Source organism: Apium graveolens, chromosome 9 (assembly GCF_009905375.1).
Source record: "Apium graveolens cultivar Ventura chromosome 9, ASM990537v1, whole genome shotgun sequence".
In the NCBI taxonomy this organism is placed as follows: Eukaryota; Viridiplantae; Streptophyta; class Magnoliopsida; order Apiales; family Apiaceae; genus Apium; species Apium graveolens.
This window is the reverse complement of record NC_133655.1, coordinates 5,758,006-5,773,459: the sequence shown is the minus strand read 5'-3', so window position 1 is coordinate 5,773,459 and position 15,454 is coordinate 5,758,006. Positions and strand designations below refer to the sequence as shown.

General features: G+C 36.2%; 3 protein-coding genes across 3 annotated transcripts; 1 reads left to right on the top strand and 2 right to left on the bottom strand.

The window, feature by feature from the left end:
- The first annotated feature begins 7,315 nt into the window (after window positions 1-7,315).
- On the top strand, window positions 7,316-12,031 carry LOC141682887 (PI-PLC X domain-containing protein At5g67130). The gene is made up of 8 exons (XM_074487574.1): window positions 7,316-7,496; window positions 7,586-7,708; window positions 8,291-8,428; window positions 9,939-10,037; window positions 10,632-10,935; window positions 11,038-11,261; window positions 11,358-11,444; window positions 11,606-12,031. The coding sequence occupies exons 1-8, from the start codon at window positions 7,431-7,433 to the stop codon at window positions 11,756-11,758; spliced, it is 1,194 nt and encodes a 397-aa protein (XP_074343675.1). The 5' UTR covers window positions 7,316-7,430; the 3' UTR covers window positions 11,759-12,031.
- Window positions 12,032-12,942: 911 nt separating this feature from the next.
- On the bottom strand, window positions 12,943-13,698 carry LOC141684915 (uncharacterized). The gene has a single exon (XM_074490051.1). The coding sequence runs from the start codon at window positions 13,696-13,698 to the stop codon at window positions 12,943-12,945; it is 756 nt and encodes a 251-aa protein (XP_074346152.1).
- Window positions 13,699-13,973: 275 nt separating this feature from the next.
- On the bottom strand, window positions 13,974-14,891 carry LOC141684914 (uncharacterized). Its single transcript, XM_074490050.1, has one exon. The coding sequence runs from the start codon at window positions 14,889-14,891 to the stop codon at window positions 13,974-13,976; it is 918 nt and encodes a 305-aa protein (XP_074346151.1).
- Between the last annotated feature and the right edge of the window lie 563 nt (window positions 14,892-15,454).

Here is a 15,454-nt window from a genome sequence, read left to right as displayed (position 1 = left end):
TGTTAAAACGCCCCAGAAACTCCACAGGGTCAGAGTTCCCATGAAAACGCAAGTCATTGGTTGTGTTCCTGTATCCTGCCGGCAATTGCGCCTCTCTCACAACAACAGGAAAAAGGGAAGGAGCTTGCGCAGTCGCCGTTACTCTTCCTCCTTCAAGATGGTTGAGCAACCTCTTAAGATCGTTCAAATTAAACGCCCCTACTCCAGGAATGGTTTGAACATTAGGTTGTTGGGGTTGCTCCGCGATTTGTTGTTGTTCCCCTTGATTACCCCCGGGTGTAGCAGTGGATCTTGCCGCCCCTCGCCCTGAGGCTGCTGCTGTGGTATGTCACCATCTTGATTTTGAACATTATCCCGCATGCGAGGTTCCCCATGGTCGCGTCGCGGTACTTCCTCATTAAATAGCAACCTTTCTTGAATTCGCACGCTGTCTCAGTCATGAGGACGCGTCCTGGAACCATTGCACGTAGCATTGTGGGAAGCTACAGGAACAACAATAGGAGCTTCTTCAGTGGAGAGCGCGCCATCTCTCCTACCATGGTAGGGTGCCCTTCCATATTGGTATCCCATCCTTCCTCGCCCATTCCTTTGATAGCCTCGGTAATAATTCTCGAACCTTCCTCGCGGAGGGGCACGCTCGTGCTCGCGGTGCCGCACCCTATCATCCCTTTGGTATGTAGAGGGCAAACACGTTGTGTCACGGGGTCTCGCTTCTCCAGCGTTTCCTTCCTTTTGCCATTCTACCAACAACATTCTCAAATCGTCATCCTCCAACCTTATGCCAAACCTTTTTTTTAAGGTTGAAAAATCTCTTCCTTCCCCATCTTGATTCTGAGTATTTTTCGCCCGACGACGCTCGTCCATCGTACGCCCAGACCTATGGGGGTGTGGCACGACCTGATTGATAAGACGAGGCCTTTCTCTACCGTCTGTGTCCTCATCTACAAGCTCCAAAATAGGTTCTACATCATCAGAATATTCCAAGCGTCGCGGAGTGATTCGCAGGTTTTCCCCGCTGGCCTGAGCATCTCCTTCGACTACGGGTGTCTTCCCCACGGCGTGGCCGCGACGGGGAAAATGAAGACCCCTATTTGTCCTGCGACGCTCCACCGTATTCAACCTTGAATGAGAACTGTTAAGAGTATCCCCCATGCGGTACAACTGCTCTAAGATATCAGCGTTGCTGATGAGAACTGGAGGTGTTCCTCCTACATCTAGAGCTCTCGGGGGATCTGCCATGTTTTTGGGCACGTAGGGTTCATGTCGAGTGTAGCCTCCCCCACCTTCTCCTTAAGATCTGCTATCACTTCCATCATAAGAACTTTCATCAAGATTGTAAGATATCTTTTCCTCCCAAGATTACGATCTTAATCAGGAGCCCCTCCTTCTAGCGCCAATTTGTTGACGGAGGAATCTGGTAACAATAAAGATTGAGGTTTCTCGCCGGAATTAAGATCTATGACGGTGGTTCTTCGCCGGAAAAACAAGCGGTGTGTGGTGGTTTGTGGTTGTTTTAGGCTGAGATTGATCAGAGTAAGTGGTGACTCTCTTATCAGCTCTCAACTTCTTACCCTCTCATTGTGTCTACGTACCCTTTATATAGGGATCAAGCCTGACGTAGTTCTTGTGGAACAAGAAATCTAATGGGCTTAGACTTCTTATTCCTAGGCCCGGTAGAAGCCCATCCAAATTCCGTCTTCAGCTAGCTTTAGGAATGTCCAACTATGAGGCCCAACCGCGAAGGCCCAAGACTCGTCCGTAATCGCAGGACTTCACGGATAGTGCATCTCCCTGCGCAAGGATAACACTTCGCTACAACTATCTCCTTTGATTTACTGACGTAGGTATAACCACGGTTCACCCCAAGTGTCGGACGCATCCCCGTCCCCCGAATGAGGATAACCCACCAGATAACATGACAGGTGATCCCAAGCACTTGGGTGCAAAGTGCAGGATGACTCCAAAGTTCTCCAACGAGGACACCCGTTGAATACAAGAACAGAGTTCCCAAAGCACACACCAATGTTAACCCCGCATCCCCAACGAGGACACCCGTTGAATACATGAGGAGGCCTTCAATCATCAGGCATACCCCTGGAGGTCTTCAAGCTTTTCACGGACATCCCCCTCCTTGACCGTCTCGAGGAGGAAATTCTTCAAAGAGTACCTGCAATAAATACGTTAGTAAAAATAACCTCCACTGCTTATCTCCATGCAAGCTTTGTCCTAAAGTCACCATTGAGAGTATATTGACCAAACACAAGACGCGTCCTAAGACCTTGGGCGCGTCCTCACCTTTATGAAGTCGGTATCATTTCCTCAACAACTGTTTCTTACAGCATGCCACAACGACAAGACGCGTCCAAATAGGAACAGGCGCGTCCTCCAGCTTTTATTGCCAAAAGACCACATTCGCCAAGTACTTCCTCCATTGTTGATGCGTCCACAACGCTTGGACGCGTTCTTCCCTAATCATACACTCCCAAGCTTCTCTATTATCAGACCATAAAACATTACCTCAAATGTAGGCGCGTCCTTTGTGTCTGGACGCGTCCTCACCTTCTACAATGCAATACCTATTTTGACTGTACTTAATCCGTATTTGACTCGAGTCAATTAAATGCCAAATTTTGGGTACAACACAGAGAATCGATCATATTTATAATTAGAAAATAAAATTAAAAATATTGAAATTCATGAAAATTAATATCTATAACATGCTATGGGCACGTATTAGAAAACCGAATATTAAAACATCGTGAATGTGTACGATGATATATTAAACTATGTGTTTCAAGTCACATGATTTACTATGAATGTGTAGCCCGAGTAAGATGCACCTGAAATAGAAATAAACAAGTCGAGTTGTTTGTTGTTTTGTTCTTGTTTGATTGTTTCATGATTGTTCCTTTCTCGTCACCTAACAGATAGATCAGGCCCAGTCATAAATTTGTACCCAGCAAATAGTTGTTGTTAGGTGGGCCTTTGCAACTGAAATGGTTATACTCCTGGCCCATTACTGTGACCTCAACTCTGTTGAGAGTATTAATTTTCACATGCAATTTAATTAGGTGATCAGATGTTAGGGGCTTGAGGATGAGGCCTCTTGATATCAGCTGTTGACTGCAACATATTGGGTCATTTGGATAAGCATAGATGAAATTAATTTTGAAGTTTTAGACTTCGATTTTTACTTGTTCCGAAATTTATGTAAAAAATTAATATAAGTAATTGTAAGGGGAGAACTTAGCAATAGTATCGTAACCTGCAAGAGGTATCAAGCCTATTAAATCTCGATAAATGAATATTTTTGGTATCAAAATATTTTATTTATTAATTTAGATTATTTATAGTATATTGTCTCTATTATGTTGAGACTGCAAAAAAAAAATTATTTGACAAGATTATTCGTTTATCGAATATTCATTTATCGAGATTTTACTATATACAAAAATCAACCCCGATTTTTTTATGAAAATGATGTAAATAATATATGGAGATTTTAATTTATAAATACATATGTATGTACACGAGTTCATATTATTATCAGGATAGTTGGTAATTATTTATATCACACATTAAACTTGAACGTCCTATATATTTAGGTTTAGAAAGGAAAATATCACAAATAATTTATTTTTATGAACGAATATCATGTGTTATTCCGCAACAAAGGAAGCCCCAAGCCGAAGAAGAGCTAGCCCATCAATGACATAAAAATAGTAAAAAGAATTTTATGAGAATAATTTCATCTTTAATACTTTTTCAGCTCCGAAAATAAAATATTTACTTTGAAAGTAACATTTCCCAATTTTTTTAGTTAATGCATATCGTATCAAATATAGTGTGTCAAACTGAATTCTTAAACTTTTCTATACTAATGGTAGTTATGTTATCATTTGAAATTTTAAATATGATCAAATAGCAATTTTATATAATTAACACAATTTGGTTTTAGATTTAAATTAAAATCCAAAATATTCAAATTTTGTTACAATGAGAAGTAAAAAAAGAGTCATTTTAAATTAATTATCTAAAATAAATACATGTTTGGCATAGAAATATGCTAAATTACCCAAATTCAATACCAAAATATTTTTCAAATGTCACGTGTCATTTTCTAATTGGTTATTCTAAAATATATGAAATCTCATATATTCATATTAAAATAGTCCATACTATCACGTCATCTATGTCATATTATTTAATATAATCAGGACCTCTAGATTTTTTTTATGTCAATTTTTTGCCTAATTTTCGTTTAATTCGACCAATTCTCAAAAGAGACATCATCTTATTATGACCCTTCGACTATAATCCGTTAAAACAATATCTCACGATCTCACCGTTGTGATAATTATCTTTGTATTTATCTAAAATCAGAAATCAAATATGATAAATCAATAAAATACCGGACTCAACTAGTTAAGCTATCTCGTGGATATAAATACATGTTTCTATACGAAACATAAATTTAGTTATGGAACAAGAGTCTTGATCTGTCTCGCACGCTTACGTAGAGATTTACAACTGGATCAACATCTACATTTCATTTCAGAGTAAGGTGTGTTTGGTATTCCTGTTGCAGACAGCAACAACAGTTTTTCGCTGAAAAGCAGTTAAAAAACTGTTTGGTAAAATTTAAAAGCTGCTATTCTGAAAAGTGCTTTTGGTTTAAAAGCTGCTATTAGAGAAAACAAGTCCCCCCATGCTTTTAAAAAAAGCTGATTTTCAGCTGTTGCGGGAAGCAGATGCTGATTTAACCATCAAACCTTACCAAAAACATCATTATATTTAATTTTTTGCATCAAAACATATACGAATCAAAAAAATTAACAAACAGTTATCTGATTTTTACAACAGCACTTTTTCCAGCAGCACTTTTTCTAACAGTACAGGAATTTTTAACAGCAATCCCAAACAGAGCCTAAGTATTAGGTTCCCCAAAAATTTTACCAAATAATTTGACTAACACATGACTTATTTTAATTTGTGGGCACATATTAATACACACGGGTCCCATTTTATTATTAGTAAGATTATCAACAATTCATGTGACAAATCAGATTTGGGAAAATTTTTGACATAAAAATTTGAGATCTCTAACATTTTATTCCTTTCATTTCATGCGTAATAAGAAGAAACGCTCTTCATAATGTCCAATTTTCCAACCTTAAAAAACATCTTTAGCGGACATTCTCATTAAAATAGGTATAGTTTTGCACCTAATTATGTAGAATCAACTATTTATTTTTAAAACACTTTCTGCTTTTGCAACAGAAAGCCGCCACATTATAAAATTACAAGCAGTTCTTCTGTATATTTATTCCTAACAAACTTTTGGAATGGACAGACAAAAGTGATTTTATATCTGCTACGTTTGACGAACATTTTTGACGGTGTCTTATTTTGACGTGAGAAAATTAGAGCTGCCTTTAGTTTTTACGGGACAACTTGCCCGTAGCTTGACTATTTTCGGAGAGGGCTAGCACAAACGCATCATCTCAAAAATTCGTGCATTCACGTGTAGATGAACTTAGATTTTTAAGTGTCAAGTACTTAAAATCCCGATATCAGTCATTGGGGAAAAAAAAAGAAAAATCCCGATATCAATCGGATGAGTTACCCGGTTCCAATCAGATAAGCGTGAGTTTTTTGGAGTTTTTAATTTCAATTTTCTGAGTTCTTATTAAAATAAAAGAATTAAATAATCCTAACGAAAAAAGATTAAATAATAATATTAATTGACGGTCCCGGTCCCTGTCAGGAACCATTTAAATAACACATTATTCCAAGGACATCAGATCTATATTTCAACGACTCGGATTAAAGAATTTTTTTTACGTTCTGCTATAAATATCCATGAAAATGACTTTTTTTTCCCGCTATAAATATCCGCGGAAAGAAAAAAGTCTTTTTTCGGATATTTATAACGGAAGGTAATTTTTTTTTTTAATCTAGGTTCTTAAAATATAATCTAAAAGTTATGGGATAGTGTGTTTGTTAAGGTATAAGGTCTGTTGAACACACGATTGTAAGAGATTAAAATTCTTAATTGATAAAATAAATTTTTGTAGCCCATCATTCATAAAAATTATGATATGATTTTTGTATAGAATGTCTATGTCAAAAAAAGTTTTAGGATCCAGGGTTCATAATATTTGCTGTCAAAGCAATGGTTGTTGGAGTTCACTTGGGGAGAAAACAAAACAGAGGTGATCATTCCTTGCAAGCATTATTTGTGGAATAAATGCTTCCAAGCATATACTTGCTTTTACTTTATGTTCATCACAGACCTAAACGTTTAACATGGGTTTGGTCTTCTTGCTGTATCATTTTAAACTAAAAGTTGTCTGGAATAGTTAGGAGGCGCATTGGGTCACTTTCGTTTTCGTGATCGGACAGTGTTATTCCGGCCCCCGATCCCTAAATCCTAATTTATTTCTCGAATCCGTTCTAATATTAATTAACGTGGATAATGATTTCTCGTGTGGTACTTATATTATGTTCATGCATTTTTTATATTCCACCAAATGTTAACATTTGAGTGGGGCATGCATATTATGAAAGTTAAAAATAAAATAAAATAAAAAGTTGATAAGTAGACTTACTGAAATTAATGAAAAATAAGATATAATAAAGTGTTTGACAGTTTGTTGGGAATTGGGATGAATGCAATAATAATTTATATTTTATTATTTTAAAATACAATTAACCTTTTTTAAAGTAATAGGCTCCCGGAAAAATATATATTATTTTAGTATATTTATTATTTTATCGAGTGTAAAATACAATGTATCCATATAGTAGGACCGTAAAAAAGTTATAATTTTACAAAATTATTATCTTAGAGCATCCCCAATTTTGTTGGTTATAGTGGTTGGTTAAAATGACATAAAATAATGATTATGTAAAATTTCTCAAACCTGTTAGCTGATTTACTTCGGTGGAGTTGGCTATAATGATTGACTATATTTTAAAAATAATATATTTTTATCATTTTAAGTTATTACAAATAATTTGCATAATTTTGATAAGGTAAGTAGATTATGTGTAGTTTAACTACGAATGAGTATATGTTCAATAAATATAATCAATATAGCAAGATTGACTAAATTTTTAGCTAATAAGAATGCGCCATTGGAGTGAATTAATTTTTATACAATATCCATAATAGTTATTTATGATATTTTTACTTATTCTTGACTAAGATTTTTTTATATACTCTTATCGATTATTATTTAATCGAGTTTCAAACGGTAAATGGGTCCGGTTACTCAACTAATTAATCGCTTAAGTTATTATCATACTTATCATCCCTCCATAACACACAACAAAACAGCCAAGCAATCTATACACACACAACACCATGTACGTACCAACTCCGTACACTTAAATTCCACCATCTCTCTCCGATCAAATCACCACCGATGAAGCTCTTCATCCTCCTCTCTCTCCTCACAATCTCGCTCATCTCTCACATTTCCGCCGTCAAGGTACGTCATATTTTCATAATTTACGTCATAATTTCAGCCTCAACACTCTAAATTTTCACTTATTTCGATAATATTTACGTTTGTTACAGCAAGGAAACACGTGTTTAGTCGATAGTAACTGTGATGTTGGCTTGCATTGCGAAACATGTCTCGCTAATTCTAATTTTAGAGCGCGGTGTACTCGTATTCGTCCTCTTATTCCTACTGTTCAGGTATTTATTTATCCGTCTTGTTTTACTTTTTACGACTTTTTTAGTTTTTACGTGGCGTTCGTTTAAATACAAACTAATTTAGCGTTCTCGAGTTTGAGTTTTTGAATTTTACTTTACGGATAGTCCTGTTTAAGATATTTACGAGATTATTATGTGTTTGTTGAAATTCAAACTAATTTAGCGTTCTGGAGTTCGAGTTTTGTTTGAACTACACGGATTGTACTTGTTTACGTGATTTTTTATGATATTTTCGTGTGTTTGTTTGAATACAAACTAATTTAGAGTTAATTTGACCTATTTGTAGATTATATGTGGTAATTAGTTGCTTTTAAGATGTTTTTACGTGTTTGTTTAAATTGGAACTAGTTTAGCTCGCAAGATGAAAACAGGCGAGTTCTACTACGGTGATGATGATTTTAAGTAGTCTTAGTGATTTGTACTTGTTTGACCGGTGATTTTGTAGTTGTGTGACGATTATTTTGGAGTAGGTTTGTGATTTGATGATCGGTGATTTAGCTAATTTTAGAGTTTGTAGTAGATTTTGTTTGTGTTTGAGTTGAAAAATGAAATGAACATTTTCAGGTGCTAGGATTGCCGTTTAATCGCTACTCGTGGCTAACAACGCACAATTCGTTTGCTAGATTAGGTGCTAAATCAGCTACTGGTTCTACACTCGTGACTCTGGAGAATCAGCAGGATAGCGTTGCTAGTCAACTCAAAGTATGTACTCTGTCCCCTGTTGTGGATGATTTGTTTTGAGTTCTGCAGTGTGTTTTTCTCGTCGTTTTTCTTTAATTTAAGCAACAAATGGTGCTCTTTTTTGTTTCCGGTGGTGCTATTACTTTCAGTTAAATGAAGCAGTGGATCAGTCCTGTCTTGCAAGTGTTGGCAAAAGTATTGCATGCCATGAGTACTACTAGGATATAAGTAAAATAGTTGTTAGATGGTAGTATAAGATTAGTTTATTTGCAGCAGGCTGTTTTGCCACTGACTTTAGGTTTTATTAGTATTAGTACCATCATCATGTACCAACTACATAGTGTTTTAGATTTTTAATTGGCAACTTGAATAGAAAATGACCATCTGAGAATAATTACCCATCATTAGTGCTACAGGGAGATTAATCACGTGTTATAGTTCTGCATTTGGTAAAAGAGAAGTGCATGCTTGATTAAATTGGTAAGCAATTAGTAGTTGCCACGCTGTTTTTGGTTGATTAACTAATTAGGTGGAAAGATTTCATAATGCGCTACGTAAAGAAATGTATATCACCCCGTAAGAGCCCATGTAAATGTTTTAAGACTCGAATTAACCTTTACTAGCTGGAGTGATTCGGTGGTTGGATGCTTCAAGATTCATTTTACCAAATATATCTTGAAGTCAAGAATGGTTACAGAATGTTATGCCTGTAAAAATACCCCTGTTGCATCAACAATGGATTCAGGCTAGTATTTCTGTGCCCTTCATTAAATAGAACATCTCGCAAATGGTAGAAACTACTTAAATTAAAATAGATTTCCTGTTTTCAGATTTTACTTTTAGATTTGTTATATTGGAAACCCTGTTTTTTTTTCATTTTAAACATGAAGAGAAATTGAGCATAGTTTCAATAAGAAGAAAATTGCACTACTTTATCATTTTGCTTTAGTGTATGATGAACTGATCAAGTTGAATTCCCTGCCTTATTCGTGTTTTTTAATCAGCCAGGTAGAAAATAAATTGATAAACAAAATAAAAGTTGGCCCAGATTTTCATACAAAAATCTTGGACTAACTACATAACACCAGTCATTGTGCTTTTTCCCAAGCCTTTTAAGTTGCTAAATGTCTATCAGGCCTGAGATGATAAACTGTGACCACATGAAAGTGGCCAACTGCTAAATTGGCTATCAGCACCCTATTAACGTCTGCTTCCCTGGATACTTTGGTGGATAATTACTACGCTCACACATTTTGAGATTCTAGGACTTTGGTTTTTTTTTTGTTGCTAAATTGGACTTTGGTATTTTACTAGCACATTGCTTAAATATAAGATGTCATGAATGAATTTCCCAAGCTATATCCTTTGTTCTATTTGAATTCTCATTTGTTTGTATTTGAAACTGATCTAATTCACAGGAATAGAATAAGATCCCTGTGTATTTGATTTGGCTTTCTTAAAATTTTCATCTCAGTTATTAAATTAGATGTGAAATATTAATGGGTAAATCCTAGATATTGCCATCTTGCAGAATGGTGTTCGGGGATTGATGCTTGATCTGTATGACTTTCAAGACGATGTCTGGTTATGCCACTCCTTTGGTGGAAAATGCTACAACTACACTGCTTTTGTAAGTACTTTTATGTCCAGGTTGTTTCCTAATGAACAATTGTTTGAATGTTTTTGGTTTTGTATTGAGTTCTTTTTTGTGGTATTTGAAGGGGGATAATGGTCGGGTTCTTGTTATAGTCACCTTTATTAATGACCTTGTAGTTGCTCTATATTGGCCTATTATAACCTTTTCATGTTTTTTCTTCTATGAAATAGATTATTGTGTGTGGTTCACTAGGTTAATTTCTAGGTGGCACATACAGAGGTTAAATTTACCCCATCCTCATTTATATCTTTTTAAAAAATATTGGAATATAGTTACATGAGGATTAGAACAAAGGTAAGGCGCCACTCACTTTTGAGATTAAACATCCTGATTGTTGGGGGAAAGCAGTGTTGCTAAATCTCATTGGTTCTCTTAGGTGATTAGTTCTGCATTCCTCTGTCCTTATTGAATGTAGGAGCTGCTAGTGTCAGCTTTGGCATTGTTCTCTTTCTCTTGTTGCTTTATATTCCAATAATTATGAATTTGTACAGAGTAGAAGTTCATAGTTTTATCAGTTGTTGACTTATTGTATCATATAGCTAACTCTTAGATATACTTATTCACTAGGTACCTGCAGTCAATGTTCTTAAAGAGGTTCAAGCATTTTTGGTAGCAGACACTTCTGCGATCATCACTCTTATTATTGAAGATTATGTTACATCTCCAAATGGGCTAAACAAGGTATTTGATGCTGCTGGCTTAAGGCCGTTCTGGTTCCCAGTATCACGGATGCCAAAAAATGGTGAAGATTGGCCCATTATAGATGATATGATCAAGCAAAATCAGCGTTTAGTAGTTTTCACTTCAAAGTCCAGGAAGGAAGCAGCTGAAGGAATTGCATATGAATGGAGATACTTGGTAGAAAATCAATGTGAGTTTGATGACCATCATTTCCTTTCTCATTTAGTAATGTCTTAAAAGGAAACATTACTTCCAAAGAACCTCAGGCAGTGTAATAGGTTCTGATCTGCAGATGGTAATGGCGGTATGAAGGGTGGTCAGTGTCCGAATCGTGCAGAATCTCTTCCCATGAACACAACAACAAGGTCACTGGTCTTGATGAACTACTTCCCAGACGGGCCAATTCTAGCACAAGCTTGCAAGGATAACTCTGACCCTCTCATTAAAATGTTGGATACTTGTCACGTAGTAGCTGGTAATCGATGGCCTAACTTCATAGCTGTTGATTTTTACAAGGTAAGTTCTCCTGAAAAATCTGTAACATGTATTGCTGCGGACTAGGGAACAACATATCCCTTTAGTATTGAAAAAAAACGTTGTTGATAATTGCAGAGGAGTGATGGTGGAGGAGCCCCTGCTGCTGTAGATCGGGCAAATGGAGAGCTTATCTGTGGATGCCAATCTATTTCATATTGCAAGGTTTGCAACATTGCAGGATTTTTAACCAAAGTCTTTTCAGTTCAAAGATGTAGCAAATCTGTGGTTTAAAATTTCTAAATAAAAATATAACTGCGAAGGACTGCAAAACTAGTGCAAATATTATGATAAAATATTTAGTATCTCAAGACTGTCATGTGCAGGCAAATGCAACTTTCGGAGATTGTAGTCATGTACCTGCGCCCCCAACTTCAACGTCTACAGATACTTCTGGTTCTGCTACTGTGGAATTCAGACCATTTAAACTGCTATGCCTATTTGGGGCACTTGTCTTTGCCAGTAAGTTGACTTCATGAGTAGGGATCTCAATATCTTCAGTAATATTCAATTCCGCCATTAGGAACTTAGAGAAAACGACACGTGCAGATTGATAGTTATTGTTGTATCACCACGCGATATGTAAAAACACAGTTCTTGATATGACTTGTCATTTAGCTTTTGAGACTTTGTTAATAGCAGGCACAGATGGATGTTAGTATTACAACTGTTGAGTGTTGTGCATGTTGTAAAACTTGTAATTAGTTGTTTTCTGTGAAGTAAATGATACTCGGCTCGTGTAGTTTTCTGTATCAACATCAACCAATCAACAATGTAAATCTGGGGCAGCCAAGAACATTATATGAAGATGCACTCAACCTAACAGTTCAATCTTATTATCTGCCAAGAATTGTAACCGACGAGTGATGAAAACTGGAGCACAAAGGAACCACTGTTGGTGTCACCGCGATTAATCGCTAGCTAAACTCTTCGAATATTAGACAGATTTAGCTTAATCCACTCAATTTTAAGCAGTTGCCTTACATAATCTTATCCACTTCATGCACCATTTGTTCTATTTCTTAACAGCATAAAAGGTCAAAAATATTCACCCATGTAGAAACTTAAACTGCAAATTTAGTCTCTATCCTCTGTCTTGACATAAAAATTAAGCACCTGAGTACATTTTACACCAAATTATCAATAACCCTTTTCAAAATCCCATCTGAGTGCTCTGAGCATACCCAAGTCCAGGTTCTCCTTCTGTAAATCCTGCGACAATAAAGACTGAACTAAACAATGCGGCATAGTCCAGTCATTCAAGCTATGCATAACAGGAGGACAAGATGAAAACAATGCGGCATAGTCCAGTCATTTTGTTAAATCTTTATGATCAGTCACAAGGACAAAATTTTGATCATAGCTTATTCCATTTTTTGAGGAAAGAGTATTCCCACACCAATGTACTGTTAATCCCATGAAAATAAACTAAGAAATGATTGAAATTTAGTCCTTGTAATAAACAAACATACGAACGTAAATATAGCATAGGATTAGAAAAAAATTGTTAAACAGTTCATTTCCAAGCAGCAGTTAGTATAAACAGATACAACCTTCACAGTTTTTGTTAGAAATACTAAAATGCTATCCAGGGAAAGACATATTAGAGCTTCTATTTCAATCATCTAAACGAAACATATAACTTTAGTTGGTTATCTTTCTGCTAATCTTCTGCATTATCCTTCGCACCTCCATACAAAGTTGTCACTTCCGGAAAATCTACACAGAATTCATCCATAAACCTTTTTCTAAAGTTCACCTCACTTGTTCCTATGAACGAACTCAAGGTCAAGTTCTTCTTCAGCACACCCTTTGAGAACAAAAACTTAACCACCAAACACCGGGGCATAGTCCAGTTTTCCAAGCTATGCATAAAAACAAGGGGACGGTATGAAATTTGTGATATACTCCATCCCATTTTGTTAACCAAAAAGTTCATTACCCGCTCTATCTTCTCCTCTGAGGTTATCAAGATAAAGGGGTGTTTCCTAACAGCCGAAAGAATTTCTTCGTCTGACCAACCCCACTTCTTAAACAATTCCCACTTCTGCTTCCGAGTTGATTTGCTTTGCGCATAAAACAGGTGGATTGCATCATAAAAAGTTTTCTTTTCAGGAACCAACCCAAGTTCCTTAATTTCTTCAATAATCGCTTTAAATTTCTCTGTTGGTTGTATCAGAATTCCAGTTTGGTCCCTTAACATCACCAAAATTCTACATTCAGGCACCCCGAGATTCAACAGCAAATTGACATTAGGTATTAAAGTCTTACTTAGATCATTCCTAAACAACCTTAAATTCCTCTTAACCGCGACAATCACACTCACATTATCTTTGAGAACACTTTTCAAGAGCTCACAAGATGGTATAATGCGATTTTTTAAACTGAGTTGAAAAATACCTAGATCAGCCTCGAGCATTTGACAAAGGTCATTGGATGTAAACCCCTTTGTAAATAGTCCAACTTACATTTGACTTCACGCAAATTTAAAGACAATTGATGGGTACTTGCTGAACAATTTCGAAAGCTGGTTATCAGTGAATCCATAGTTCTCGAAAAGGCCCTTAATAGAAACGAGTTTAGAACTAACAATTTTTTCAGACAAATTAAGCACTTGAGGAAATTCCACACAAAATCTATCCACATACCGTTTTCTAAATTTACCCCCTGGCAGTTTTATGAACGAACTCAAGATCAAGTTCTTTTCAGTACACCCTTTGACAATAAAAACTTAACAACCAAACACCGGGGCTGAGTCCACTTTTCCAAGCTATGCATAAGAGCATGAGGACAAGATGACACCTGTGATGCATTCCATCCCATTTTGTTAACCAAAAAATCCATGACCCGCTGTATCTTCTCCTCGGAAGTCACCATAATATTAGGATGCTTCTTAAATGCCAAAACAATTTCATCATCTGACCAGCCCCAAATCGTATACACATCCCACTTTCGCTCTCGAGTCTCTTTGCTTAACTGACTCCACACGTTGATTGCACGTGCAAAGTGACTCTTCCCCGGATCAAACCCCATTCCCCTAATTTCTTCGACAATAAATTTAAACTTATTGACGCCATTTAGTAAACACCTCGGGTGGTTCAATAGCGTTGCCAAAATCCTAGAATTAGGTACCCCATAATGTCGCAACAATTCGATATTAGGCACTACTGTGTTTCTCAAATCGTGTTTTATCACCCTGGGGTGCTTCTTAACTAAAACAATCACACTCTTATGATCTTTAACTAAACCCTTCAAAATCTCGCAAGAGGGTATAATAGATTTTTCTAAACCGCGTCTAATTAGATGTCCATCATTTACGAGTAATTGAGTAAGGTCATCAAATGTAAAGCCATACGAATGTAAAAATTCTAATTTAGCTTTGGCCTTATCAACATTCAAAGATAACATAAATGGGTACTTGTTGAACAATTTCGACACTTGGGTATCAGTGAATCCATAATTCTCGAAAAGGGCCTTAATACAAGTGAGTCTAGAACTAACATTCTCAGACAAAAATCTTTGTGTTGAGTTCAAGTAACACAAATGGGTTGATTTTAAACATGCAATAGAAGTAGCATTGTTATTATTGAACCCATATTTCAGTTTGTACATAAATGTAAACATATTCAAGTGATTATAAAGACAAGGGGTGTCTTAGAATGACAGAAACTACTAACCCTTTGTGATTCGTTTGTGTAGAGGCAAGGCTTTGCAGTCTGCTTAGGTTGTGATGACTGTAATTTTGTGAGTGGTAACTGGTAAAAAAAGGATAGTTGAAAAAGGAAGCGGAGATTTGGGCCTCCGATAAATATTTGGGCCTCCAATGGTCAAGAGGTCTGTCTTCATCATTCGATCCTCGTTCACCCCAAGAATTTACAAGAACAGATACTCGTTTGTAAGACTATAAGTCATATTTGTTTAAAAAATGACATCCTAGAGATCAGTAACTTTGTAATTTTGAGCCCTAGTCCGATTCGATTAATGAGGTGAAAAATGATTTTGTAAAGAATTGGTTAAAATTCGGCGGTGAAATTAAACTCGATTTTGACTTTCTCAAATTTTAATGTTTTGTTTAAAAATTGCCCTGAAAATTATCAAATGTGAAATTATATGTCTCGGCTTTAGTATTGGCCATTATTAGAAACTAGGGATTTTTACCCACGCTATGTGTGCTA

What these genes read in the sequence shown, in the direction of transcription:
- LOC141684914 (XM_074490050.1), bottom strand. Translation starts at nt 14,891, where the DNA reads ATGTACAAACTGAAATATGGGTTCAATAATAACAATGCTACTTCTATT.
- LOC141682887 (XM_074487574.1), top strand. Translation starts at nt 7,431, where the DNA reads ATGAAGCTCTTCATCCTCCTCTCTCTCCTCACAATCTCGCTCATCTCT. An exon ending in GCGTTGCTAGTCAACTCAAA is followed by an intron (nt 8,429 to 9,938) that starts GTATGTACTCTG and finishes GCCATCTTGCAG; the next exon opens with AATGGTGTTCGGGGATTGAT. An exon ending in TAGCTGTTGATTTTTACAAG is followed by an intron (nt 11,262 to 11,357) that starts GTAAGTTCTCCT and finishes TGATAATTGCAG; the next exon opens with AGGAGTGATGGTGGAGGAGC.
- LOC141684915 (XM_074490051.1), bottom strand. Translation starts at nt 13,698, where the DNA reads ATGCTCGAGGCTGATCTAGGTATTTTTCAACTCAGTTTAAAAAATCGC.